The sequence below is a fragment of the Acartia tonsa genome, chromosome 11 (genome assembly GCF_053477335.1).
Source record: "Acartia tonsa isolate MP-2025a chromosome 11, ASM5347733v1, whole genome shotgun sequence".
In the NCBI taxonomy this organism is placed as follows: Eukaryota; Metazoa; Arthropoda; class Copepoda; order Calanoida; family Acartiidae; genus Acartia; species Acartia tonsa.
The window spans coordinates 28,032,766-28,060,457 of NC_137270.1; the positions used below are offsets into that span (position 1 = coordinate 28,032,766).

At 30.2% G+C, this 27,692-nt stretch overlaps 1 protein-coding gene across 2 annotated transcripts; it reads right to left on the reverse strand.

Annotated features, from left to right (window-relative positions):
* Nucleotides 1–236: 236 nt before the first annotated feature.
* Nucleotides 237–27,692, reverse strand: LOC145332719 (visual system homeobox 2-like). 2 transcript variants are annotated; one of them, XM_080177760.1, is made up of 6 exons: nt 27,615–27,692; nt 26,337–26,408; nt 11,165–11,232; nt 10,837–10,932; nt 8,383–8,557; nt 237–1,484 (listed from the first exon to the last, which is right to left on the reverse strand). In XM_080177760.1, the coding sequence occupies exons 1-6, from the start codon at nt 27,685–27,687 to the stop codon at nt 1,024–1,026; spliced, it is 945 nt and encodes a 314-aa protein (XP_080033886.1). In that variant the 5' UTR covers nt 27,688–27,692; the 3' UTR covers nt 237–1,023. The 2 variants fall into 2 exon arrangements, with proteins under 2 accessions (XP_080033886.1, XP_080033885.1); XM_080177759.1 differs by lacking the exon at nt 11,165–11,232 and adding an exon at nt 11,286–11,392 and having other exon boundaries at nt 243–1,484.

Genomic DNA, 27,692 nt, shown 5'->3' on the forward strand with positions numbered 1-27,692 from the left:
CAGTATTGTCCATACGATCTTTTTAGGTAATTCACTTTAGATCACTGAAAAGTGGCAAGAATACAACTTTTTCTTATCAATCAATATTTGTAATTTTTAAAAATTTCAATGAATTATCAAAATAATTAATAAATTTAGGTGAGTGAAGGAATCAGTTATTTCTCAATTATTGACCTTCGCTTTTATGGATGTTGTTATTTTTGTTAAAACCAGTCAATTTAAGTCCAAAAAACAAGTTTTTATGAGGAATGAAATTTTATTTAGTATTTTAGACAATATAATATAACATAGTTAAAATTAAAATTAAAATTAATTCTATGTACAATAGTAATAAATTGTTATAAAATGTTACTATTAAGCTGTTTTTAAATTCAAAGTCTTAAAAGAAAATTAAGTTTCAACGATATTTTTTTAAAGACATAATTTGCCTAAGATTTCTATCACTGTAATAAATTAAATATACATAAGTTTTCTAAAAATCTTACTGGTTTAGATAATTTTTTCTCACAGACATTTTTAATTCCATTGCACATTTTCATAAATAAACTTTTTCAAAAATTGATTAAGTACTTGTTCATCGTTTTATAACTAAAATTTAAAATTTTTAATTTAATACTCTATGTATGTGTAATTACATTTTACAGTATAATAAAAATGTGTTTTATTTCAACTTTTGATTATAAATGAGTAAAGAATAAAAAAGCACTAATTGTTAGTGAGTTAGGGAAAAAATCAACATTTGGTGCTTTTCATATAAAGGCAGGAGTAATACGCCATTTTGATTTTTAAACACAATATTTTATAAAAATTTTAATAATGTTCATTTTCAATTTTAATACTTTTTGTAACTTTGGAAGATTTATCAATTTGGTGGGTCATTGTGTCTTTTTTGTATTTTTTTCTTATCACTTTTTCTAAAATCACTGTTTTAAGTGTTTTTTACACTGGACTTGAGTGAGACAACATTAAGTAAAAAATTGTTTTTAAATTTCACTATGTTTAGAAATAATGTTTGTAGGAAAACTAAAAGGCTGGATGAAACTGAACATGGCCTGCCTGCTGAGCTTGATGCATGGCAGCTGCTGCCAAACTCGCAGCCGTTACAACTGCTTCGTTTCCTACACTGCTATTACTTGAGTTCATCCCTGCAAATCGTGCCGAATGTTCTTGAGCCTTAGCGCGCAGCGTCGCTATGCTGTGCGATCGGAAGTCGTCTTTTATATTTGGCGATGACGTCACTGCACTTCCGTTGCCTGTTGTATTTCCCGCCATTGTTGCTGCTAATACGCCATGTTGAATATTTTGTATATTTGGTTTGGTGTCTATTTCAGTATTGTCTGTGTCTGAGTGTTCGTCCCCGCTGCAAGACTCGTCATCTCCATCAAAGCCGCCATTGTATCCTCCAGCTGCGGCAGCTTCTTTGGACTCCTTGATCAGGTCTGAGCTGAGGGTGTGGGCAGCTTCCATAGATTTTCTGTGCATTCCTAAACAAACAAAAAACATTATTACAAGATTTTTGTTATTAATAGAACATTGCTATTTCTAATACAGGTTAATCTCAGGGATCTAAAGGTATAATACAATGGCCGATAAATTGATGTGCATCACAAATGATGATTCAGAAAAATTACCAATTAGTGGTTGAAACGTTTAGACACTCAACTCAATGAACCAATCAAACTAAATTACAAAGACCCCAAAATTGTTAAGCCAACAGATAAAATAACGTTATCATAAAACTTTGGGGACTATAAATAATTAACATCTCAATGTCCCCTCCCTCCCCTGGGTTATTCATCTATTTTTCCACTGAAAATCTTTACTAAATTGTTATGAGTGGGAGTAATAATTCTTTATTCTTTATTTAACTCTTTTAACCTTGGAAATTGCTGATGTTATAATCCATTATAAGCTTATTATAGTGGAATAATGTCAAAATATACATAAATATAAAAAAATAAAGCATTCATGATTTGATCTTTGAAAATTTGCTCTTATGTTTGTTTTAGGTTTAAATGGATACTGGGTAGCCCCTTGGGCTTAGGACCCTCCTGCAAAGATTAGAAAGACTAAAAATACTAACCCCCTCCCTTATTTGACCCCTTAGATCACCATTCTACTTTTTATAACAACTTTTTCTTCCACTTATTTTTGTTTTTATTCCCTATGTGTACTTTAAAGTGTGACATACTAAGAATTGATTTTCTTAAATTAATTAGAAACACAACATCAGCACTTTCAAATATTCGGGAAAATCCTTGGAACCGACCAGTGGACTACAGAATACCACCCAAAATACCTAATATATGTACCTATAACCTTAATGTAACAAATCACCCCAAAAATATTTTTAAAAGACAATACTTAATTAGGCTGAATAAACAAGCAGTGTCCAAACATTTTCCCCAATAATAATAATCTATACAGAAAGGGAAATTATTTATTGCAATTGAGGGCATATGTAAAATCATACATTGTCCTATTCCTTAAAATCCCCGCAGAAAAAGCAAGGTTACAAACAAACGTTTGGTTCATACAGAATAGATCTTTTGTTAGAGATAGAAATAACCTTTAATCCGATAATAAAGGTAAAAAAGTTTAAATAATCTTACTCCTAAGTTTGAGAAACTTTTTTTTTAAAGCTAATGAATTGTCGAGAAAGAAAGGGTTGTTGATTAATTTGACCCCTAATGATCCTTTATTACTCTTTCATGTTAGAAATTTATAAGTAGCCAATTTCTAAATTTGCCACAGGACATACTAACCATCCTTTGTAATAGAGTAGTTGCGCTGCTTAAAAACCATTACAACATGGATGTCTTAAAAAGTGTTATATCAGCAAATTCTCCATATAATTATATAATAGTTTGTCAAAGCAAAGCTGGGGGTAATTGCTGACAGTGAAAACTAATCCGCTCAACAGCAAAAATCTATAATTATGCCAATAAATTTAAGGTAGAAAAGTGCAACAGGAAAATAGAATATTGATGAGAAAATAACTGATGATCAAAAATAGTTAATTATTGATCGTACTATAGACAGCTTTCCACGGATAATTAATGAATAATTATAAAATTTAAACCAGTCTTGTAGGCTCCAAGGGGCCGAAGGCCAGGGCTAACAAAACTGGTATTAATTTTATGATTTTTATTGAATAGTTTGTAATAAGATGGTATACATGATTTAAATCACTCATTTGTTAGTAAAAATTAATAAATGGGAGTTTATGGCGCCCGAAGTAAAATTATTTTGCCTCAAAAGATCAATGTAAAAGGTCAAAAGATTGGGATGAAACACTTATCGGGATGTCATAATGTCCATAAGTAGCACAGCAATAACAAATGATTTAAAAACTAGGAATTTAATCCCTAATTAAATCAACAAAAGTACCCTTCTCTAGGTTAAAACCAGTGGTTGAAGTGTTTCGCCAGCGTTGGTTAAACCAAAACACAAAGGGATTTATAGAGCACATTTTTAGTGGTCAATAATCAAGAATAAATAGAAAAAAATTACGAAACCTCATGACATATTTTCATTTTTTTGTAGCATTACTGACAGACCGACGGACCAAGAAATTTGCATACTGTATGCTCATTGGTAAAGGGAATCTTCACAATGAGCACTCTTTTATTCAATAACATCCGAAAAATCACATTTTATTATCCGTAGCATTACGGACTCACGGACGAAGTGAATTTTAGCTTCGCTACTAAAAAGAAAAGTTGATGAATTAAGGAAATGTAAAGCAGAAAACATAAAGAAAAGTTTGTAACTGTCCTAAAGTCCCCCAATTTATAGTAAATTAGAAAACTGTTCAGCTTAAAAGTCCCAAGAGAGGCTTTTTACAAACAGTCGGAAAAGAGGGAAATTTCAACTGTTAATGGAAAAACCATTGAAAATTATTTCTTTTCAATTTTTCAAATTTTGATTTAATTTGTAATCTTTTTTAAAACAGAATTTATAGATAATAAAGCATATAATCATAGTCTTTAAAGTTAATTAATTTTGTTTTACATTTATATTTCAATTTTATATAATGTAATTTTTCCTATAATTTTTAAATCCAACTCTCAATTATAATATTTCTTTCTCCCCATCTTTTTCCTGTTCTACCTTTCTTTCTCTCTCTCTCTCTCTCTCTCTCTCTCTCTCTCTCTCTCTCTCTCTCTCTCTCTCTCTCTCTCTCTCTCTCTCATTCTCTCTCTCTCTCTCATTCTCTCTTTCTATTTCTCCCTCTCTCTTTCTTTCATTCTCTCTTTCTGTCCCTTTCTTCCTCTATCTCTCTCTCTCTCTCTCTCTCTCTCTCTATCTATCTCTCTCTATCTCTCTCTCTCTCTCTCTCTCTCTCATTCTCACTTTCTATTTCTCCCTCTCTCTTTTTTTCATTCTCTCTTTCTTTTTCTCTTTTTCTGTCCCTTTCTTTCTCTATCTCTCTCTCTCTCTCTCTCTCTCTCTCTCTCTCTCTCTCTCTTTCTATTTCTCCCTCTCTCTTTCTTTCATTCTATCTTTCTTTTTCTCTCTTTCTGTCCCTTTCTTTCTCTATCTCTATCTATCTCTCTCTCTCTCACTCTATATATATATATCTCTTTCTCTCTCTCTCTCTCTCTCTCTCTCTCTCTCTCTCTCTCTCTCTCTCTCTCTCTCTCTCTCTCTCTCTCTCTCTCTCTCTCTCTCTCTCACCATTCTCATCTATCTAGTTGCGTGCACATAGATTTTCCAGGGGAAAGTGCTAACCTTTAAAGGGCGAAAAAAGGGCCTGTCTATTTTCGATTTTCTTTCTATCCACTTTTTTCAGTTTTCCCTTTTTTGTCCATTTTATTCCTTTTCTTATAGTGTAGTTTTTTTCTCTTTATTAAATTCTTATCCAGTAATATAATGATCTAGCATCTAATATAAGGATTTATTCCATAGACAAATTTACAATTAGCTTCGACATACTTTAGCGATTTTAAAATTAAGGATATGAAATTGATATTTTGTCGATCTGGCATAATAGTATAAGAAGAACGGTTTTTAAAATTAGTAAAACTATATGTTTTAAATGGATGTACGAGCATTCTGGTAACGATTATAGAGGTGCTCGCTTTCTAAAGCAAACCTAACTACTACAGTAATCACCATGTCAGGTTTAAAATTAAAGGGAAAATTATAGCATGCATAAATCAACGATAAGAGCTATCCATTACGGACAGACGGTCGGACGAACCGACCATAATTATAGAAAAGCTTTGCTTTTAAAAATTACATTAACTTTTTATATAATTGACTGTTCGCTTATATGAAAATTTCTGAATTTCTGAATTTTTTAATAATTTTAATTGTTTTTATGTATTTAGCGAAGCAACTTAAAATATGTAGTTGAAAATAATATCCCATCTATGAAAAATTTGTTGAAAGTCGTATCATACGGGGATTAGTTTATGAGAGGGGTTAAAAGGAATTTCTCACTTTAGCGGATTATTTCAAGGAAAATATGTCAGGTGTTTTTATAATGTAGCTGAATAATAAAACTGTGTATAGTGCCAAGGTAAAATGACTTCATACTGGCCTACCATTTGTCAATTAAAATGTATACTAAATGTTTTTTTTCAGACGAAAACTTATAATTTGGTTTTCAGTAAGGTCTTATTGATAATTTAATAAACAATTAGGTATTGTCTCCACCCCCCCCCCCTCCCTAATTCCTATAATTCCCTAAAAAGCAGAGACCAAACGGTTCATAGTCTCCAAGATCCTAAGCTTCAGACGGACAGATAAACAGACAGTTTTGTTTTGGTTTACAAATTTTTTTTTGTGGGATTTTCTTGCCTTTTGAGGGGTGTGGGACTGTCCAAACCCTAAAAAAAATAGCCTAAAACCAACACAGGACAAGTGGGTATATTACCTGTAGAGTAGAACTCAATTGGTTAAGCGGTTACCTAGATCTTAGGTTTAAGACAGATAGATAGACATCGTTCTACTTTGTATTATACAAAAGATTGAAAAACTCAAATATCTGTTTTGATATTTTTTGTTGGTTTAAATAAACAGAAGTTACATATGTGCAACGTATGCATGTATAATTCTACTAAATAATAAGTTTCTTGGTCAATTTTCAATAGAAACTTTCTACACACGGTTATATAAGGATAGAATTTTCAAGATACACAATTGCAGGGATCTAAAGGGATAAGACAATGGCCAATTAGAAAACGTTATTTTAAAACTTTAGGGTCTAGTGTAATAAACAGACCAATGTCTCTCCCTGACACAATTGTATTCATAGAAAAATATGTACGGCTTAACTGAAATTAAAAACAATTACAGAAACTCTCAAACGATTAGAATTGAGAAGACTTGAATAAAGCGAAATATATTTTCTACTAAGAAGTTTGTTCTTGTTGTGTAGTATAGCTCTAAACCGTGCGTTATTTTGTGACAAAAACAAATACAATTTGAAATTAGATATTGTTTATAACTTAAAATGATAAGCACCAATTTTTTTTAGCTCTTTTGAGATAGAAAGATTTTAATTTTAAAGCTTCTGACACTCTACAAGTATTATTATTTGTTTGGCCGTCTGTTCAAGAGCTTCGCTTTTATGGATATTGTAATCCTTTTTCATAAATTTTTTTTCTTAATTTTAATGTACTATATATCAATTGCCTTTGTCTTTACGTAGCCCACTTTCAGTTGGAAATGTGTTATATCAAATGCTCTTGTTATATCTAAATTTAGATATACATTTCAAAGAAATCAAATCCTATAAAATTTTCTAGGCTAGCATAGGAGGTAATATTTCCTTACACTGCATAGACATAAAAGAAGCAGCTTATAGTGCCTATAAGAAAATGACGTCATACAATACAAATTACCAATGATAGGCCAGTATACATAGTAGCTGCTTCGACATAAAATAATAAGTAAGGCATAGGAAACCCTAACACCTATTCTATGAAATTTTAAAGTATTTGGCCCAATGTATTTTTTCGTTTCGAAGTAAAGAAACTTAGAAAGTGTTTATAAAACGTTGGGTACGAGTAAAAATACAGTCTAATGTCAACTCCCTTCCTAACCATATCACATACATATAAATTTTACTGTAAACTATGTATAAATATATGTATGTGTTGAAAATAGGTTGATAGATAATTTTCCATTACCTAATACATCCCAAGGGGCATATAAACACTTTCTTCAGATAGGGGGAAGATTATAAGCATATATAAGATTGGTTTCGGATAGCGTCAAATAGTTCAGTCTTTAGTCAATTTTCATTCATTACTATAAATATTTAACCTATATTATCTTCAATGATCTATTTTAAATTTCTGAACCGATTGGAGTCTCCATTTTAATGAGGATTCAGAAAGGTCTTGGGATAGATTTTTTTTATATTTTTAGGTTTATTGGGATGGTTTCATGCTATACAAAAACCCTAGATGCCAGAGGCTACCAGCCAATCAAGATTTAATCAAAGCTAACCACCCCCCCCCCCCCTTTCCAATAAAATAACATATTTATAGAACTTTGACAACCAGAATAATTTACAGCCCAATGTCCCCGCCCTCCCGGATTTTTCCACAATTTCCAAATTTACCCGCGTTTTTCTAGAATATAACATTATCTAATTGTGCCATATTAGATGTTTATATTTGATACAAGGAAAAGAGTTTGAATTTAATATCAATTATATGATTTGCTATACAGATGTTTTTCTTGTTTCAATATTATTATTATGTTTTATTATATATTCATTACTAATGATAAAAAGTGAACATATTGTAGATACAGATATACAGTAATTTGCCATACATTATAACTTTATTATTAATATTATTGTTTGGAATAAATTATTTAGAAACTTTCGTTCTATCTTAGGTTAAATATATTCTAGTTCTTAATTTACTTTTCTTTGATATACATACATACTAGTTGCTATGCCCCTAGCCTCTAGGGGATGGTTGTAGGAGGTCAAGAAAATAGCATAAAACCACCCCAAGACACATATAAAGCTTTCCTAAAAATACAACCAATTTGAACCAGCTTTAGCTTTAGACAAAAAAACCTAACTACTTTATATAGATAGCCAAATATTAGCTATCTATAACTATCTATCTACCTCACTATTCATCCAGTTAACCCTCTACCAAACTAACTATCTATTTATCTAGCTCGCTATCTAGCTATCTATCTAGTTAACAATGTATCTAGCAGGCTAAATAAATTTCTATCCGACTATCATTCTATATATTTATCAATCTAAAGCGATAACTATTTTTCTCTCTGAATAACTATCTATCTAAAAACTATGTATTACTCTATCTTGCTAATTATCTATCTATCTTTTTATCCATCTATTTAGCTAACTATCTACTTATCTATCTATCTAGGATAACTTACCCAAGAGCCAAGGTGCGACACATTCATCAGATTCAGCAGCTTTGATTATAGTATCTGGAAGGGGTAGGCTATGTCTGACCATAGCTCCGTACAGACCGTACTCTGCCATGATGCTCCCCCTGCCCCAGGTCTTACTAGTCTTGCGCTCCTTCGCACGCCTGTTCTGGAACCATACCTATACAAATACATAATATCAAATAGATTGTATAGATTAATAGATATATGTAAAAATGTAAGATATAGATGGATGGATAGATGGATTATTAAATAAATTAATATATATAGAATATAGATAGATAGGTAGATGGATTGATAGATGGATGGATTATTAGATAAATTAATGGATGGATATTTAGTACAGATAGATGACTAGATGGATGAATAGGTGGATTAATTAATAGATGTATATATGGATAGATATATTTATGGATAGATGGATGGATATATTTATGGATAGATGGATAGATATATAATATATTTATGGATTGATGAATGGATATATTTATGGATAGATATATTTATGGATAGATGGATAGATATATTTATTGTTAGATGGATAGATATATTTATGGATAGATGGATGGATATATTTATGGATAGATGGATGGATATATTTATGGATAGATGGATGGATATATTTATTGATAGATGGATAGATATATTTATTGATAGATGGATAGATATATTTATGGATAAATGAATAGATATATTTATGGATAGATGGATAGATATATTTATGGATAGATGAATAGATATATTTATGGATAGATGGATAGATATATTTATGGATAGATGAATAGATATATTTATGGATAGATGGATGGATATATTTATTGATAGATGGATAGATATATTTATTGATAGATGGATAGATATATTTATGGATAGATGAATAGATATATTTATGGATAGATGGATAGATATATTTATGGATAGATGAATAGATATATTTATGGATAGATGGATAGATATATTTATGGATAGATGAATAGATATATTTATGGATAGATGGATAGATATATTTATGGATAGATGGGTATAAAGATGACTAGATGGATGGATTAATGAATTTATATAGGAATTCAAAGATTAATAGATAGAAAGATTAATAAAAGAAACTGACAAACAAAAATACAGACAAACATAGAGATAGTTAAAGAAAATAGATAAATAATTATTCATATATTTGACAAAAAGAAAGTTATTTAAAAATACAGATTAAGGAAATAATCCAAAGATAAATTAGAATTTTCATTTTACACCTTAAATTATACTTTATTTAGCTAACATTTTCCTTTTTCTATAAAATATGACTCTACGCTGCCGCCAAGTGCTTTCTATTAACACTCTACGAAGCGCTTAAAATTTGGACAATTTGGCGGCAACTTATAAAGCTTAATTAATACAAGAGGGGGACATCCCTCCCTTTTCCGCTATTTCAGCCTAATAGCTCTCACTGGCCCTCTTTACTTTCCTTCCTTTCATTCTCGCATATAAATCCCAATTAAGAATTTTATTAGGCTTTTGTGTTCATTAACTAAGTTGTATTACTTGTATAACTAATATAATAATCTCATTATAATTGTTTTATTATTATCAGAAAAGGGATACTACTTAACTTTAGCTTATTAACTTTGTACAACAATATTTTTTTTTAATTTTCAATCTTTAATTAAAAAATGAAATATGAGATATTACTTTAAGTTTTAAAATTTCATATTATCATGATATATAAAAAAAAAGGTTTTATTGTCAAAAGCCTAAGATTTCAATATCTACTAAGCTGATTGAGATTTCCATTTAGGAGAAACTTTACAAAGGTCCTAGGATAGTTTTGAGCTATTTAGTTCCATACTGCTTGGACTATAGATCTTCTAGATGATAAAGGCATAGCTGCTAGTATATGACTGGATGTCATGGAAAATATATTATTAATATCCATATTTGATTTCATTTTTCAAAGAATATACTGTCCTTTTAATTTCTTTGAGCAGTCAAATTTATATAAAACATTTAATTATTAATAATTATTCCTTTCATTTGCACCATTAAGAAGAAAAGTACTCAATTATAATTAATCGACTAATATTCATTATAAATTGTTTAATTGTTTTTACATGAAAAGAAATTATTGGAACAATTATGGTATTTATCTGTCTTGTAAGCTTAAAAAACAATGGAATACAAGTTTTTGTAATATTATTTGATGAAATTAGTTACTAAAACTCTATTGGTAATCTTTATTTTTCGTGGAACAAAATTGTCATCATTTTTAACTTTGAATCTATAAAATAATCCTAATACAGATTTTTTTACCTTTTTTTCTTTTCAGGAAAGCATTTTAAAGCAGACAAACATATAATGATTCTGTTATTTTTAAACTAATAAATATTATTTAGTGCTTAATTTGACCTACTTTTTTTGTAAAAAAACCCACATAAAATCTTTATATACCTGTATTCTATCTTCTGGAAGATCAGTTTTAAGGCTAAGCATTTCTCTGGCGTAAACATCAGGGTAATGAGCATCCTTGAAGGCTTTCTCCAACTCCTAGAGAAAAAGAATATTGTTTTTTTCTTTTATTATCATCAATATCAATTTCTGAAGTTTTTGTTCAACATTTGAATTATCTTGGCTTTAGGTAAAATCTAAGATTTAGAGGTAGTTATTTAGTTTCTAATCTTTTGGCCATAAATTTTTTATTCTCGTCTTCAATTACTTCAAAAATCATAGAATAATGTTTAGAATATAATTAATTAAAAATTAAGATCTAAATAAATACCTCAAGTTGAAAGGAAGTAAAAATGATTCTATGTCTTCTCTTTTTTCTTTTCTCTTTCTTCAGGTCCCCTAATTGAAAGATAGAGAGATAAGTGATGTGGTATGTGTAAATAGATAGATACCTCGAGCTGAAATGAAGTAAAAATTGTTCTATGCCTCCTCTTTTTCTTTTTCCTCTTTCCACCACCACCGACACTTAATCCACCACAAATGGAAGATTTTTCAGCATCTAAGAAAATATACAGCTTTCTTATGTTGGTCTCATGTGGTTTTGGGTTCTAATCTTGTATTTTTTTTCTCAGCTGTGGTTCTTTTATGATATGCATTAAAAATGGGTCAAATTGATACTTAGTTTATTGTATAAATCTTTTTATATTCTAAAACATTAGAGTAATCAATCAAAAAGATGAAAATATTTCTAGCAAAACCATTTGAATTATGGTTCTGATATTTTGGCGGCGAAAAAAAGCACCGGGCTACAAAAATATTGGCGGCAAATGCATATACCAAAAATACACACAGATACCACACCCATACACACACACACCCATACACACACACACCCATACACACACACATACACACACACAATAGTGCTAAATGCGTTTAAGTGTATTACTCTATAGGCTAGAATCTTAGAGTAGATTATATTTAGATTCTCTATCTGTATTATCCTTATATTGAAGTAACAGGATGTTTGTCGGTCTGTCTGTACCAAAAGATCTCGCTATCTGCAGAAACGATATAATTCTATCTTACAGGGTAGCCTATCATAGGTCCTGGGAAGGTTTTATGACTATTTAGGGGGAGGAACCACATTCGCAAGAGAAATCGCCCCTAGAAAAAATTAGGCTTTTTAGGTTTTAAATCATCTATGTATGTTAAAGTGATATTTTTTTCAAAGTTCTAAAAAATAATTGATCAAAAATCTACATGGTGTTTTATCTTTGCTAGTAGGTACATAGTAATATTTTTACTATTCTCAGGGAGAGAGAGGACAATGAAATAATCTACTACCATATCTTTCCCCTAACATTTAAAATCTAAACACTAAGGCAGAATTTGCAAATTGGGGGTAAGATTTATTTTTCGTTTCTTTCTCTACAACTGTGACTAGTCTTAAGGGAGGGAGGGGACATTGGGCTGTTTATTACACTGGTCCCCAAAGTTTTACAATAACGTTTCCTTGTTCGTTGGCTCAACAACTTTGGGGACTTTTATTGAATATTTATTTTTGGTTCATTAAGTTGAATGTAAAAAAGTTAGAACCACTAATTGTAATGTGCAGAAGAGTTAATTTTTTGTGTCATTATTGGGGATGTGCATCAATTTATCGGCCATTGTCTAAGTCTTATCTCTTTAGATCCCTGAGTCTATTGGTATCAAGGGGGTCGATGACAAATTAATGCCACGCTGTATCACGGGATGGGGGCGTGATTGAAATGTGTAGTATACTCCTTTGATTAAACTCAATTTACGGGTTTTTATATAATTGCAACGTAGTTATAAGACTTTTGGTAGCAATAAATTGAGACGTTGGGTATCCCTCTAACTGAACCGATTTTTGATTAGTCAACGGTCTAAATTTGTATCGGCCAGGATATGATTAAAAGCCTAAATCGGCCAAGGAATAGCCGAGTACAATATTTTTAAACTTAAAAAATTAAAAATAAAGAGCTAAATGATTTATTGCGTCTTTCTCTTTTTATCGACAGACGCACTTGGATATATTATTTTCATAATTAATTATATGTATTTCCCATGTTAACGTCACCTTATGTGTAAATTTGGTGAGCTATATATTGAGTAGCGTTGTTAAGTTAGGATGGAAGAATTTTGTAATGAAAGCAAAAGTGGGGTAGAGGATAAGGGATGGGGTAAAACGGGTTATCATAATGTTTTATTTTCTTGACTTTAAGTTAAACTCTATCATCAAGGGGGGGCTTTTAAGAATAACGGGCGTGTGTGTGGGGGGAGGGGGGGGTGAGGGTGGGTGCATGTTTAATCAAGAGGAAATCGTGGAAATTTGACTGTAATATGAAGCTAAACATGATTTTTCAGTATTGCTTAGAGCCAGTTCTAATCCATTGGATATAAATCAGTTTGAAGCCATACTGGAATAGTTATTTATTGCATTGTATTATAGACAGCTGTCTGCGGATATCAAAATGGAAAATTATAAGATTAAAACCAGTTTTGTAATAAAGGCCTGTGATAAAAAAAAACTGACATTATTATTTATGATTTTTATTTTAGTAATTGTGGGAAAATGTGGAAATTTGACTGTAATACGAAGCTAAACATAGAACCGGTTCTTATCCAGCGGAAATAAATTGGTTTTGAAGTCATACTGGAATAGTTATTTATTGCATTGTATTATAGACAGCTGTCCACGGATATTAAAATGGAAAATTATACAATTAAAACCAGTTTTGTGGGCTCCAAATGGCCGAAGGCCTGTGCTAAAAAAACTGACATTATTCTTTAGGATTTTTATTTTAGTAATTGTGGGAAAATGTCTGTAATACAATGCTATACATGCCTTTTTCAATATGGATTAGAACAGGTTCTTATCCAGCGGATATAAATCGGTTTGGAAGCCTTACTGGAATAGTTATTTATCACATCGTATTATAGACAGCTGTCCGCAGATATTAAAATAGAAATACAAGAGTTAAAAACTTAAAAACGAAGTGAAAAACGTTATTCTATAGCCATTAAATTACTAACAATATTTGTTAAAAAGTATCGTTAAATTGGATGGTTTGTAACGTAAAAACAACGTAAAAATTCATTAAAATAACGGATATTCTATAGCCATTATATTGCTAACAATATTTGTTAAAAAGTATTGTTAAATTGGACGGTTTTAACGTAAACATGATGTAAAAAACTATTTAAAAAAACCGTTATACTATAGTTATTAAATTACTAAAAATATTTTTTTAAAAAGTATCGTTAAATTGGATGGTTTTAACGTAAAGACAATGTAAAAAGGGATTAAAAAGACGTTATTCTATAGCCATTAAATTACTAATAATATTTGTTGAAAAGTATTGTTAAATTGGACGATTTTTAACATAAAAACAACGTGTAAAACGATTCTAAAGCCATTAAATTACTTACAATATTTGTACCAAATTGTCTGTAATATGATGCATTTCAGTATGGCAGAGAACCAATTATAATCTAGCGGATATAGCCATATAGGTTTATAAAACTTTGGGTACCAAATGTAATTTACAGTCCAATGTTTACTAAAGGTTATGGAACTTTGGGTACTGAGTGTAATTTACAGTCCAATGTTTACAAATGGTTATAAAACTTTGGGTACCAAATGTAATTTACAAACCAATTTTTACTAATGATTATAAAAGTTTTTTCATGCTTCATGATCGATTTTTTACGTTTAAATCCCTTTAATTTTGCAATCTTTGTCCGTAGGTACTACATTTAAAAAAGTCTTTTTTTTATACTATTAAATACAAATTGTTGATTGTCTTTGAGTGTCGTTAACTCGTTGGCCTTTCAATGTAAATCGATGAAATTTTAAACATAGCTAGTTAAAGTAGTTGGTAGTCTCTGTATGAAATTTCATTAATATCACATGAATACAAAAAAACTTATTACAATCGTAAAAAAGACACTAAAAAACATAAACCCCAAATGAAAATAAAAAAAACATTTTTAAAATAAATTATTTAAGACTGTTCACGTTATCGTCAGCTAAGGGGTTAATACGAGCCCACTTATTGAAACCATTTTTAAGATTTTTCATGAAAGCGAAAGTGTTCCCCATTTTCAGGCCATAAAGGGGGAGAGGGAAATGGCCACAAACCGGTTTCAACATATCCAACACAATATAGAATTAATCTATACTCAATCAGAGAAAACCAATAAAAGGGGGGCGGAGAAAAGTTATTAGAAAGGAAAAAAATTCACCCCCCATAATTCTGAAAGGGGGAATAAGAGATTGATTGAATTACTTATTTGAAAACTGGCATGTCCGGAAACGCCCCCCTTAATTCCTCCCTCCCCCCGTCATTTGCCCCCTTTAATAAAACTAAATTCTCTTTGTCTCTTTTTCTCTCTTCTATATAAAAAAAAACATTTTTTTCTCCTCATGCCTTATTTTCTCTACATTGAATGTAAAAAGTTATACCAATCCTACTTTTTCATACAACTACTTTTTTTAATGCACCACAGAAAATCTTTGATTTACTAAATTTTTGAGAAACAAAGACATTTATGACAGGGATCTAAAGGGGTATCACAATTGCCGATAAATGAATGTACATAAAAAATGATGATACACAAAATTGCCCCTTCTATAGATTAAAATCAGTGGTTGAAACGTTTGGACACTAAACTAAAACAACCAACAAATTAAAAAACAATTAAAGTCCCCAAAATTGTTAAGCCAACGATAAAGAAAAAGTTTTTATGAGAATTGGGGACCAACCAGTGTAATAGACAGCCCATTGTGCCAATAAATCATCCAAATAAAATTTTGTTAAAATCTACTTTAATTATAGATTTCTTTTGTAGTCCAAATTAAAAACAAAATATTAATATTCACTATCATACAGGAACGATAGACGGTCAGGTACTAATTAAAAAGAAGCTACGTTGTATTTCGCTACAATCTTTTTAACGGTTTGTCCGATCATTCCTAAATTTTAACGAAAGTTAAATATTGATCCAAAGCAGGTTTTAAGCTATTTTTCTAGGAATTGAGTCATCCCAGTAGAAATACGGTCCAAAGGAAAAATAATTTATTTAAAAATTTTCTGACATTTTTATAGTACTTTTTTAATATTGAAGATTTTGATTAATTTTTAATTTCAAATAATCATGTAAATTTTAAAAAGATTTTTTTCAATCACTTATAATCTGTTAATTTTGTCTAAATTTTGTGAAACATAGTAGAATAATCAAATAATATAGAATTTTATAATTATAGATTATTGAACGACATTTATTTGATTAATTTTTAAATCTTTAATCTTATTACTAAAATTTAGATTTTCTTAATTAATACCAGTATTGATAATATTCTAATCATTTATTACAAAAAATATGATATGGAAAAATTTTAGAAAAAGATCCAATTATTTATTTAATTTGTACAAATTTTCAAAAGCAAATAATTTTGATTAATTAAATAACAGTTTCAGAGTTTAAAAGTCCTCCAAATAATTGTAAGCAGACGCGAGTAGGATTATATTTTTGTAGGGGCGATTTCTTTTGGTAGGGTGGAGGTGCTCACTCCTGAAATAGACTAAAACCTTCCTTGGACCTCTATGAAGAAATAAAACATCGGCCCATCTTTTTACGAGATCATTTCTTTATAAAATTTCAAAAATATTGTTTGATTTTAATCTGGTAGGACGATTCTATGATGACCAAATGATTGACAGACAAAACATGATTATATAAAAATTAATAATGTTTGTGCTATAGATAGCAATGTTAATTAATTGAAAGGAAATGAAGGGTTGATTTTCTGTATTGTACCTCAGGGTTTAGGGGAAAGGTAAATCCGTATAGAAAAGTAACGGTATCTGTTTCTGTATGTCTGTCTGTCTTTACCAAAGGGTCTCGCTAACCGATGAAATGAATCTCCCAAAAAAGTTTTTTTTAATATCACTTCAAGCTCCTAGAGGCTTCTAGGGACTTAGCCAAAAATTGTTGATAAATTCTTCTCCCCCCCTCTATATGCTTCAAAAATATTCTCTATAATCAGGTTTGTTGCTTTTTTGCTGTTATTTTGGTATAATTAATTTTAGTTTGACCATATAGCATGTAGATTTATAGACTTCGGGCTCACTTAATTCATAAACTGATAACCTACATATACCTAGCATCCTTGTTTTGTCACTCTTACATATATAGGGTTGCAACCTTCCTGTCTAGTTGATTACATCATTCCATGGATGAAGGGAAGAATTAAATTTCTATAGAAATTAACAAAGTTCAGCTATGTAAGATGCAAGACATAAATAGTCAGATTAGGAGAAATGCCTTGGTCACATAAACAGCCATAAATTTTAATAATCTGAGTTGGAAATAATCTATTTATTAACTTTTTATGAATTTTTTGTATTCAAAAATAACAAAAAGTCAAAATTTAAACCTTTTTTATCTATGATATCAAAACCTAACATACAATTGATATTATCTTAGATATATTTCTGACAGTTATTGCATTGTCAAGTAATTAAATACTTTTCTAAATTTTTGCACCTTGTTTTGTATTTTTATTTGTAGCACTCTTAGATCAATAGATGATAATTTAATTCAAACCCCCCCAATTATGATGAAAAGTGTTACCCCTTCTTAAGATTTAGGTTATTGGTTATCACTCACTGGCTTCAAATCTTTTGGGACTGATTATGTTCTACAAAATTTTCCACCAATAATTATAATCTACAGAAAGGATAATTTTGTATATAATAATTGAGGGAGTACATCAGTTTATCCTCCATTGCCTTATGCCTTATTTCCCCTATGAAAGTATTGAATTAACATCAACACATTTAATATATCCCCCCCCCCCCATTATTATTCCCTTTTTAGCATTCCCCAATAGAGATAACCTAGAGACAAACTGTCTAAATTAACCATTAGAGATAACCTAAAGACATACTGTCTAAATTAACCAATAGAGATAACCTAGAGACATACTGTCTAAATTAACCAATAGAGATAACCTAAAGACATACTGTCTAAATTAACCAATAGGAAAATACTAAAGGTACATTCAAGATATTGATTGAAACATTTATCAGATCTTGGTTGGTAAGGGTAAAAAAATCCCTTTTTATGTTTGACGAAAAATTGGTTCAGATGGACCATCTAGATATATTAAGTCTATTCATTCAATTTCAATTTCCTATCAAATTTTTACCAAGGGCGAGGTAAAGAATCGATAGATTAATCAACAGTCCTTTCTTCTCCCAAACTAAAAAATCTAAGCTACTAAAGGCAGAAAATTAACACAAATTAAACAAAAAATGAATGATTTTGTATGATATTGTCCTATCTGTATATTCGTGGTGGAATGATGTTAGGCACGCCCATTATTCTTCTCTTAATTACATCAAAATTTTATTTGTCTTCCCGCTAGAAAAAAGCATAAAACCACCTTAAGACATTAAAAAGCCTTCTTAAAAAGTACAACCCATTTGGATCAGCAATTTATGAGATATTTAGTACTTTATATTAAACTAGCGGCTTCGCCCCTAGCCTCTAGGGGCTTTGCCCCAAAAGGTGATAAAAAATTAAGGCGAAATTCGTTAAAGAACCAAGGAAATCTTCTACAAAACATAAAGAACCAAGGAAATCTTCAGCAAAAAAAAAAAAAAAATTAAAAAAAAAAAATTTAAAAAAAAAATTATAAAAAAAAAAAATGGGAGGGGATTTTTTTTGTTTTTGGGGGGGTTCGGGGTGTCCAACCCCCCAAGAAAATAGCTTAAAACCACCACAGGACCAATAGGTATATACCCTGAAGAGTAGAATCCCATCGGTTGAGTGGTTACCGAGATCTTAAGCTTCAGACGGACGGACAGACGGACGGACAGACGGACGGACAGACAGACGGACGGACGGACGGACGGACGGACGGACGGACGGACAGACATCAAGCTACTTTGTATTATAGATGACTTAACCTTGCCTATTTTATTTTGTTTTTCATTTTAAATTTCATCTCCTCTATGATAATGGACTAACTTGAAGCTTGCGGTATAATTGATATTAAGGCATAATAAGTATATTGAACAGTTAGGAGGGTGAAATTATTTTTAAGCAGAAAACTGATATATGATTAAGGTCTTTTCCCTAAAAAAGGTATGATTCTATTTTCCCCTCTTTTGGTAATGATATCATCATGGCTGATATGATTTTTGCAATGCACCATTCCACTTCACTAGAGGCAAAACTGGAATGGTACATTTATGTTTACATACCAGCGAATTCATAAACATTGCTCATATTCAAATTGACATATTGGTAATCCAGTTTCATCTCTCTTAAAATGGAATGGTAGATTACTAAAACCATAAAGGCCTTAATGATATCATCACCAAGAGAGGCCAAAATAGAATGGTAGATTACAAAAATTTTATCGGCCATGGTGATATTATTGCCAAGAGAAAGGAAAATGGAATCATACATTTCCTTTTTTTTTATACAAAACCGTAATCATAGAATATATTTCTGCTTTTATAGAAATGATTTCTACCTCCTAACTGTTAAAGTAAAGTAATAATTGCTAAAAGTCAATATAAACATATTTTATCATAATAACAACTCTATTTGTCGTTACATGTTACAGTGTCCAATTCAAACATGAAATGTCTACACATAGCAAGTCCATCCGTCCATATTATTGGGGAAGCACTAGAAAGTGTCATGTGTGACTTCATAAAAATATGTCTATCATCCATCTCTTTTTTGGGGTTTCTTTTCCCACTTCTCCTCTCATGACTCCTTTTTAGAAGCATTTTTATGACGTCACACATGACACTTTTCAGTGCTTCCTATAGGGTTAAATGTGATTTTTCAGCTGCTAATTAAAGTTTCTGTGAAGATTTACCTGACTAGGAAGCCTTTACCCTATTATTTACTTTGTCTATCAGTCTATATTTTTATTTTCTCAGAATAAAAATTATCATTTTCTACTTTAAAATTTGGCGTGGCAATGGAAACACCTTCTTTAATTCTTCCGTCGTTGATAAAATTTGGTAAACAATTGAAATATATGTATAAGAACCCATAAGAGATAGTAGAAAACATGAAAAAAAGAACTATCTGTAAGATGTTTCTAGAATCTAGAACTATACATATGTTTTTAGAGGAACTAAGGGGATAAGACAATGGAATAGAATTCATATAAACCCCAATGCCTTTATGATAAATAGAATTATCCGGAAAAATTTTTGAACACTAGAAGATTAAACCAAGAAATATAGATTTAATAAAAGTGCCCAAAACTGTGTTTCTAAAACTTTGGGGACCAGTATTATTTACAGTGTAATGTTCCCTTCATCCCTGGTAATTATTAGACATCACCTTTATAATTTTCTTTAATCCTATAATTATTTTATCCTGTCTTTTCAATAATTCAAATATTATTTAATAAATAAGAGCAGGTATAACTATTCTGAAAAAAGAATAAAAATACGAAATAGTGCAGTAAAATGTAGTACAGTAACAATAAAGAAAACTTTAAGCCATATTCAATAAACACAATGTTAAATGAATATGTATTCTCTATAAAGTAGTTCATTGATTAAAGTGTGTTTTTCACAAATATGTTCAGTACTTTGTAATTTACTAGCGGCTTCGCCCCTAGCCTCTAGGGGCTTTGGCCCGAGAGGTTTTATCAAACAATTTTTTTTTTGGGGGGGTATTTTTCATTTTTTGGAGGTGTTAGGGGTGTCCCACCCCCCAAGAAAATAGTTATAAACCTTCCCGGGACCTATGAGAAGCTACCCTGTAAAGGAGAACCCGATCGGTTCAGCGATTAGCGAGATCCTTCGTTACAAACAAACAGACAGACAGACAGACATACAAACAAACATCGTGTTACTTTGTTATAGATATGTGTGAAATGTAATCTGTGGAAACTGCTTAGAGACTGTGTAGCGACTATTGGTATCCATATGTTTGTACATCCATAATGTTCATGATCTTAATCTTATTTATCTAGCATTTAACGCTGCGCTACTGATGGTATTATTATTGCCCTTGTTATTTATGTAAATAAAATTGTTAAATTGATAAGTAATTGAAGTGTTTGTTTTCTTATTCAATTAAGCCTTGACCATTTCCAAATTCAGAATTTTATTAAAATTTGTGAAATCATTGTTACTAAGTGGCCCCACCCGTCCCTACATTTTCCGTTGGACAAAAACGGGTTCTGAACCATGTTTGTATCATATTTATGACATGGTTTTGAAGACAGTTTTCCGCGTATAGAAAAATAAAAAAAATACATGGGTGATTTTTATTTTGTTAGTCCTACAAATTAATCATAATCTTAAAAAAATATTGATGACAGTATCACTTAGTTGTAAAAAGAAGTTTGATCAAAATAAGGGAGATTCTTATCGTCAGGGTAAAATAAAACAATCTATCTCTAATGTTAGGTAAACAATTATTCAGAGACAAAAGTTGAGAATTCCATGCTTGGTTGATCAGTCTATGTTTAGTCAATTGTCCAATCACTTGATCAAGTACATATTTAAAGTAATAATAATTGTAATGCATAAAGTAAGTAATGTCAAATGTCAACCATAAGAGTGTCATCGGTATTTTTATATAACAGCTTAAAACTGCTGGTCAAATTTTTAGCCATTTTTTCTCCAAAAGACATATTTATCCATTCTATAATAATAAATAGTAATTTTTTTTGTCTAAAGCCAAAGATACTGGTCCGAATTAAATGTACTTTTGATGGAAACTTTATAGTTGTAATGGAGTGGTTTTAAGCTATTTTATTTAGCTCCTCCAACACCCCCCCCCCCGCCCCCCCCCAAGGGGCTAGGGTCGAAGCCATTAGTACTGCTAAAATGATAGACATACTTTTGAAGGTAAAAGTTTAACAAAATATTGCCAGCTAATTTTTGCTGTGTTATTTTTAACAAATTATTCAAAAAGAATGAACACCCCATATACAGTAGTGTTGGACATTGACAAGAGTTAACACCTTTTTATTGATTCCTCCCCTTTTATATTCCTGTTTCAATTAATTTACAACTCCCCCTCCCCAAATTGGGAACAAATAAACGGGGGAGGACAGGAACAACCAATCAAATGATTATCCACTTAAGTGTGTTGAAGTCAGGCATTAGACAAATGGGTCTAGAGCTCTCAAATATAGAATTTCATTTAAAAAATGTGAGGTTACAAAAATCAATGATTACTTCCTTATTAACAATTATCCTTACATTCAATATAGGAGAGGGAGTCTCAAAGTGATATTTCAAACACGAGGAATTTACCCTTATCAGAGTTTAAACAGTAAAATGCTTAGTTGATCTTTTTTTCGAAGTATTTTTAACTTCTTCTAGTGGTCTACTTCTGTAAACAATTCTCCAATATTATTCTCATAAAGTACAGGAAAAGGTTGAATCTAATTTAACTCAATAACAGAGGTAACGCTATAATAATAATAACTTGATAATAAGAAGACACTTAATACAATTAGTTGTCACCTCTGCCCCACGCCCTTTCCCGCCCTTTTTTCAGGGAAAATGGCGTAACAATGTGTCATTGTAAAGCACAGAGATCATATTCTAACAACCTTTTCGATTAAAAATAACATTAAAATACGAATTATGAAGGTACTGTAAATAAAAAAATAATATTGTAATTAAAAAAAAAATATTTTATTCTTCTATATAAAAAGTTGACATCTTGCTTTTTATTTATAAAAAACCTAAGATTAATATTAAAGAAAGACAAATTGATTTTGTCAATATTATTTCATAATAAAGGTACTAAGAAAGAGAGGGAATGTCTGATTGAGCCAATAGGAGAATCGCATCGGAATTTACATTGGATCTCATTGGTTGAAATTGTGTACACATTTTGCTACGAAGGCATGTTTTTTTTCATTTCATACATACATAAAAGTCAGCTGTTAACAGTATATTTTCTTAGTAGAAAGCTTTGCGGAATCAGAATTAATTGCCCAAAAATTTCGTTTACAATTTGAAAGCTTGAAACAAAGTTGGATTCTTAAAAAAAAAGTTAGGCTGGCAACTCGCTGGTGAGGCAAAATTATTTTTTGTGAAAAATCCTCCAAAATCAAATAAAAAAATTTACAAAAATGAAATAAAATCTTAAGAGGGTTATTAACATATGATTTTGTTTAATTTTTGTAGATTTTTAATGTGCTTTTGGATGATTTTTTACAAAAATAATTTTGCCTCACTATCGAATAGCGAGTCTATCATTTTTTAAGAATCCACATCAGCTTGAGTCGAAAGTAAACAATACTTTTGTCTGCTAGAAATGTTCTCTCTTAGATTTGATGAAAAAAGGGTTCAGAATATTCTTCTACTCTTCTATTTCTATTTATTTCATATTTAACACAAAGTTTTATTGTAATTTTCTTATTTTAACGTATTAAACTATCCAAATGATTAATAATCCTTATATAATAGTAACAGGATCTCTTTCTGTAGTGAAGAATATCGCTAAACGCTAAAAAATAACCCCATCCCCCATTTTTTTACTTTTTACTTTTAAACTGAAATTTTAAAAAGGGATAGGTCAAATTTAACCCCACTTTCAACTCAAATACCCCTAGAGGCCTCTAAGGGGCATTACCGCTAGTACTAAAATAAACTAATTTATCAATATAATAATTAAAACCTTTTTTGACAGTTAATTTTTTGTTTTGTGTAAAGATTTGAGGTAAAAATGTAAAGGCTAAATCAATATACACAAATCACTATTCTTAAGTTTTTCTTACAAGGTTATTTAATCCAGCTTTAACGGATAGTTAAAGGTTTGTCATATTTTCTTCTCATCAGTGCATCTACATCAGGGATCCAAAGGGATAAGACAATGGCCGACAAATTGAAGTACATCTCCAATGAAAATTCACAAAATTATCCCTTCTGTAGATTACAATTAGTGGTTAAACGTTTTGACACTCAAATCAATAAAAACCAATCAAAATTCACCTAAGTCCCCAAAGTTGTTGAGCCAACGAACAAGAAAATTTTATTATAAAACATTGGGAACTATTGAAATAAACACCCCATTGTCCCCTCTCTCTCTGACCTACTACAGTAGATTGTTATGTCCATAATCTATACATATAACGATTGGTCAACTGGATCTTAAAGGACATTGCAAAATTTATTTTGAATGTATGAAAAATTCATGCAAAAAATTAAGATTTTAATTTCAGCTAATACTAAATAATAATTTGTCTTTTTGTTTCTTTTTCCTCTTTTATCTACTAAATTATTTTTTTCTTTGAACCCTAAAATTCTGTATTAACAACCTTGACTACATAAACAAATATTCTAACCTTATATTTATGTAAAAATCACCAAATATGCTTTTTTTCAATTTGCAGAGAGGGAGGGAGGGGACATTGGAATGTAAATTATATTTCTCACCAACGTTTTATTGACACGTTGTTTCATCCGTTAGCTTAGATTTTTTTGACTTTTATAAAATTTTAATTGAATGCAGTGTCCAATTTTTTTCAATAATAATCTTATTCTACAGAAGGGGTAATTTTGTTTATCATTATTGTAAATGTAAATAAATTTATCGGCCATTGTCCTATCCCTATAGATCTCTGTCAATTTCCCAAATCAAGAATTGTAAGTATTTTCAGCAAAAAAATGAAATTTGACTTATAGTGTTTGGGTTCAGGGAGGGAGAGGACATTTGGCTACTTATTACACTAGTCCCCAAAGTTTTTCATAACGTTTTCTTATTTCAAGTATAATTGAGTTTTGATTGGTTGGTTCTTTGAGTTAAGTGATCAAATGTTTCAACCACTATTTATAATCTTCAGATTTTGTGTATCATCATTGGGTATAAACATCAATTTATCGGCCATTATCTTATCTATTTAGATCACTGGTTTGGGTTAGTTAAGTAGGACAGCTTCTCTATAACTTGTCATTTACACAGGGACCTTTAGGGATAAGACAATGGACTCAGTAAATTTATGTACATTCCCAATGATGCTAAACAAAAACCCATCTGTAGATAAAAGATGGAAAAGTTTTAATCATGGTTGTATCAACCAATAAAGTTTGATAAAGTATCTAATGTCTTGGTCATCCACAAAATACAAAGATAATCTACAATTTTCAGAGAATATTCGCCTTGGTCTTTAAATAAGTCTTTCATAAATGGAATGAAACATTTATTCTTTTATACTTTTAAAAAAAAACTAGAAATAATATTGTCTCTACTTTGGAGTTGAATTAATTAAATTAATAATATAAAAATTTAATAATCAGGATCAATTTACCTAGGTATTCAATGATGAATATAATTTTAGAAACTTTAAAATTTGAAGTTTATACAAATATTGGCTATTTAATCTAAAATGCACTTCGAAACCGATAATAACCGGTGGATTAGAAACGGTTCTCAGCCATACTGAAAAATTATGTTTAGCATCGCATTATATCCAGTAATCTACGTATATAAAAAAATAAAAATCATAAAATTAATACCTTAAGCCTGTAGCCACTCGGGGCAAATAAAACTGGTTTTAGATAATTTTTTATTTTGATATCAGCGGAATGCTGTCTATAATACGATGCGATAAATAACTATTATAAAGAAATCTTGACAATTAGATAATTTAGAAAAATTTTAATGGATAGAATTTCTTAAATTAAGTAAATAGAAGATATTTCGTTTCACACACACACAAAGACACACACACACACACACACACACACACATACATACACACACACACACACACACACAAAAAGAGTATTGATTACATATTTGACCATTCTGCTAAATATTTCTATTGAATTCTGTGTATTACTTTCATTCCTAATTATCTTTAGTTATGAGAAGATGAATTTGTGATAGGACAATGGCCAGCTATATTCCTCTCAAGGTTTTATGTCAGAAATTCTGTCTTAGGTAGATGTTAACTTTTTGTAAATTGTCTCTTTTCAACATGATTTAAAAAAAGAATATTTAGTTAATATTTTTTTGATGCCAAATCTTTAATCTCTATATTCGAAAATTTGTTTCTAATAAGCTTCGTTACTTGTGAATGTTGACATGCTTGTTTATCCTTTTATAAGATAACTTTTTTTCCTTCTAAGTTAAAAAACTATATGAAGTACCTATACATTACCACATTTGATAAAGCTGTCTATAATACGATACTATAATAGTTATTTATTGCATCGTATTATAGTCAACTTTCCGCGGATGTCAAAATCAAAATTATAAGATTAAAACCTGTTTACTCAGCCTTGCGTGGATAAATGCACAGGCTAAGAAAACTGGTTTTAATTTTATGGATTATATTTCAATATTCGTGGAAAATTGTCTGCAATTAGGTGCTAAACATGAATTTTCAGTATGGCTTAGAACCGGTTCTAATCCAGCGGATATTAATCGGTTTCGAAGCCATACTGAAACATGTTTTCTACCTGAGCTGGCTCCGTCCTGTTGTCTCTGTAAAGAATCCATGTACAACATATTCATGTTCATTTGGGGATGTCCTAGGCAATAAAAGTATAATTTATCAGGGACACTTTAATAGGGAAATGTATGTATTTAATAATTCCACCAAAAATAAAAGTTTAATTAAGCCACCTTGATATTTGAAAAGAAATTTAGGATCATGGAAAGAAAACGAATTAGCGGGTTTCGTCGAATTTTAAAAATAGATTTTCTCCAATTTCTAGCCCCTGCTGGGGGGTCTTTTCCTGCCGGGTCTATGGGGCAATCATTTACCTAACCTAACCTAAAATAACTTATCAAAAGCTACTTTGAAAATACGACGAAACCCACTACTTTGTTTTCTTTCCGTGATCCGAAAGTTCAATTTACATTAAGAAAGAATAAAAGATTGGCTCAAATTTTTCTGCCTATTTAATAAAATGATTGTATTAAGGTATTGCATATAAATTGTTTTTTTTGAGCTATGAATTTTAGCATGCTATAATCTTTGCATTGCATTTATTATTTTCTTTAAAATAACATTTCTTTCAAAATTGAATACTAGATAGATTATATTAATTTAAATATGTAATACAAAAAAATTAAGTATGAAACGCCCTTGTTATTTTCATTTTATTTCTACAATGACAATAGCAAATTTCCTCTGTTAATTGTCAATTTATTAAGAATTGATAGATTTATATTCAAATTAGTAGATTGATAGATATTAGATAAATATATTTGATTGATAAATAGGTAGTTAATTTATCATTAAGTATTAAGAAAGTTAACAAGTTTGAATATGAAAATATTTTTGGTGATATAATTCTTGGAAAGTTGAAAATTAAGGGGAAAAGTCACTTATTTATCAGTCTATCTTTATTTCTAAATATAAGTACATTTGTCCATTATCTATCTATTTATCTATCTATAATCTGACTATTTACCTATTTTTATGACATATTAAAAAGCTATTAAAAGATGTAAATTTGGCAGGAAATAGATGTATAATTGACAATATAGTTATTAATGCCTATGTTAGATGTATATTTGTCAGCATACTTGTGGTACTATCGAATTTGTATCCATACAAACAATTTTGACAAAAAAACATCCGCTGTATTTCTGCAATTTGTAGAAACGGCAACATCTATTTATCTATCCATTTTTCTATCCATTTTTCTATCCATTTTTCTATCCATTTTTCTGTCCATTTTTCTATCCATTTTTCTATACATTATCAATCTATTTATCTATCTATTTACCTGGCATTCCCGCCATAGAATCTAGGCTGCCCATTAGAGCTGGAAGCCCGCCCTTACCAAAACTACCCATCATACCTT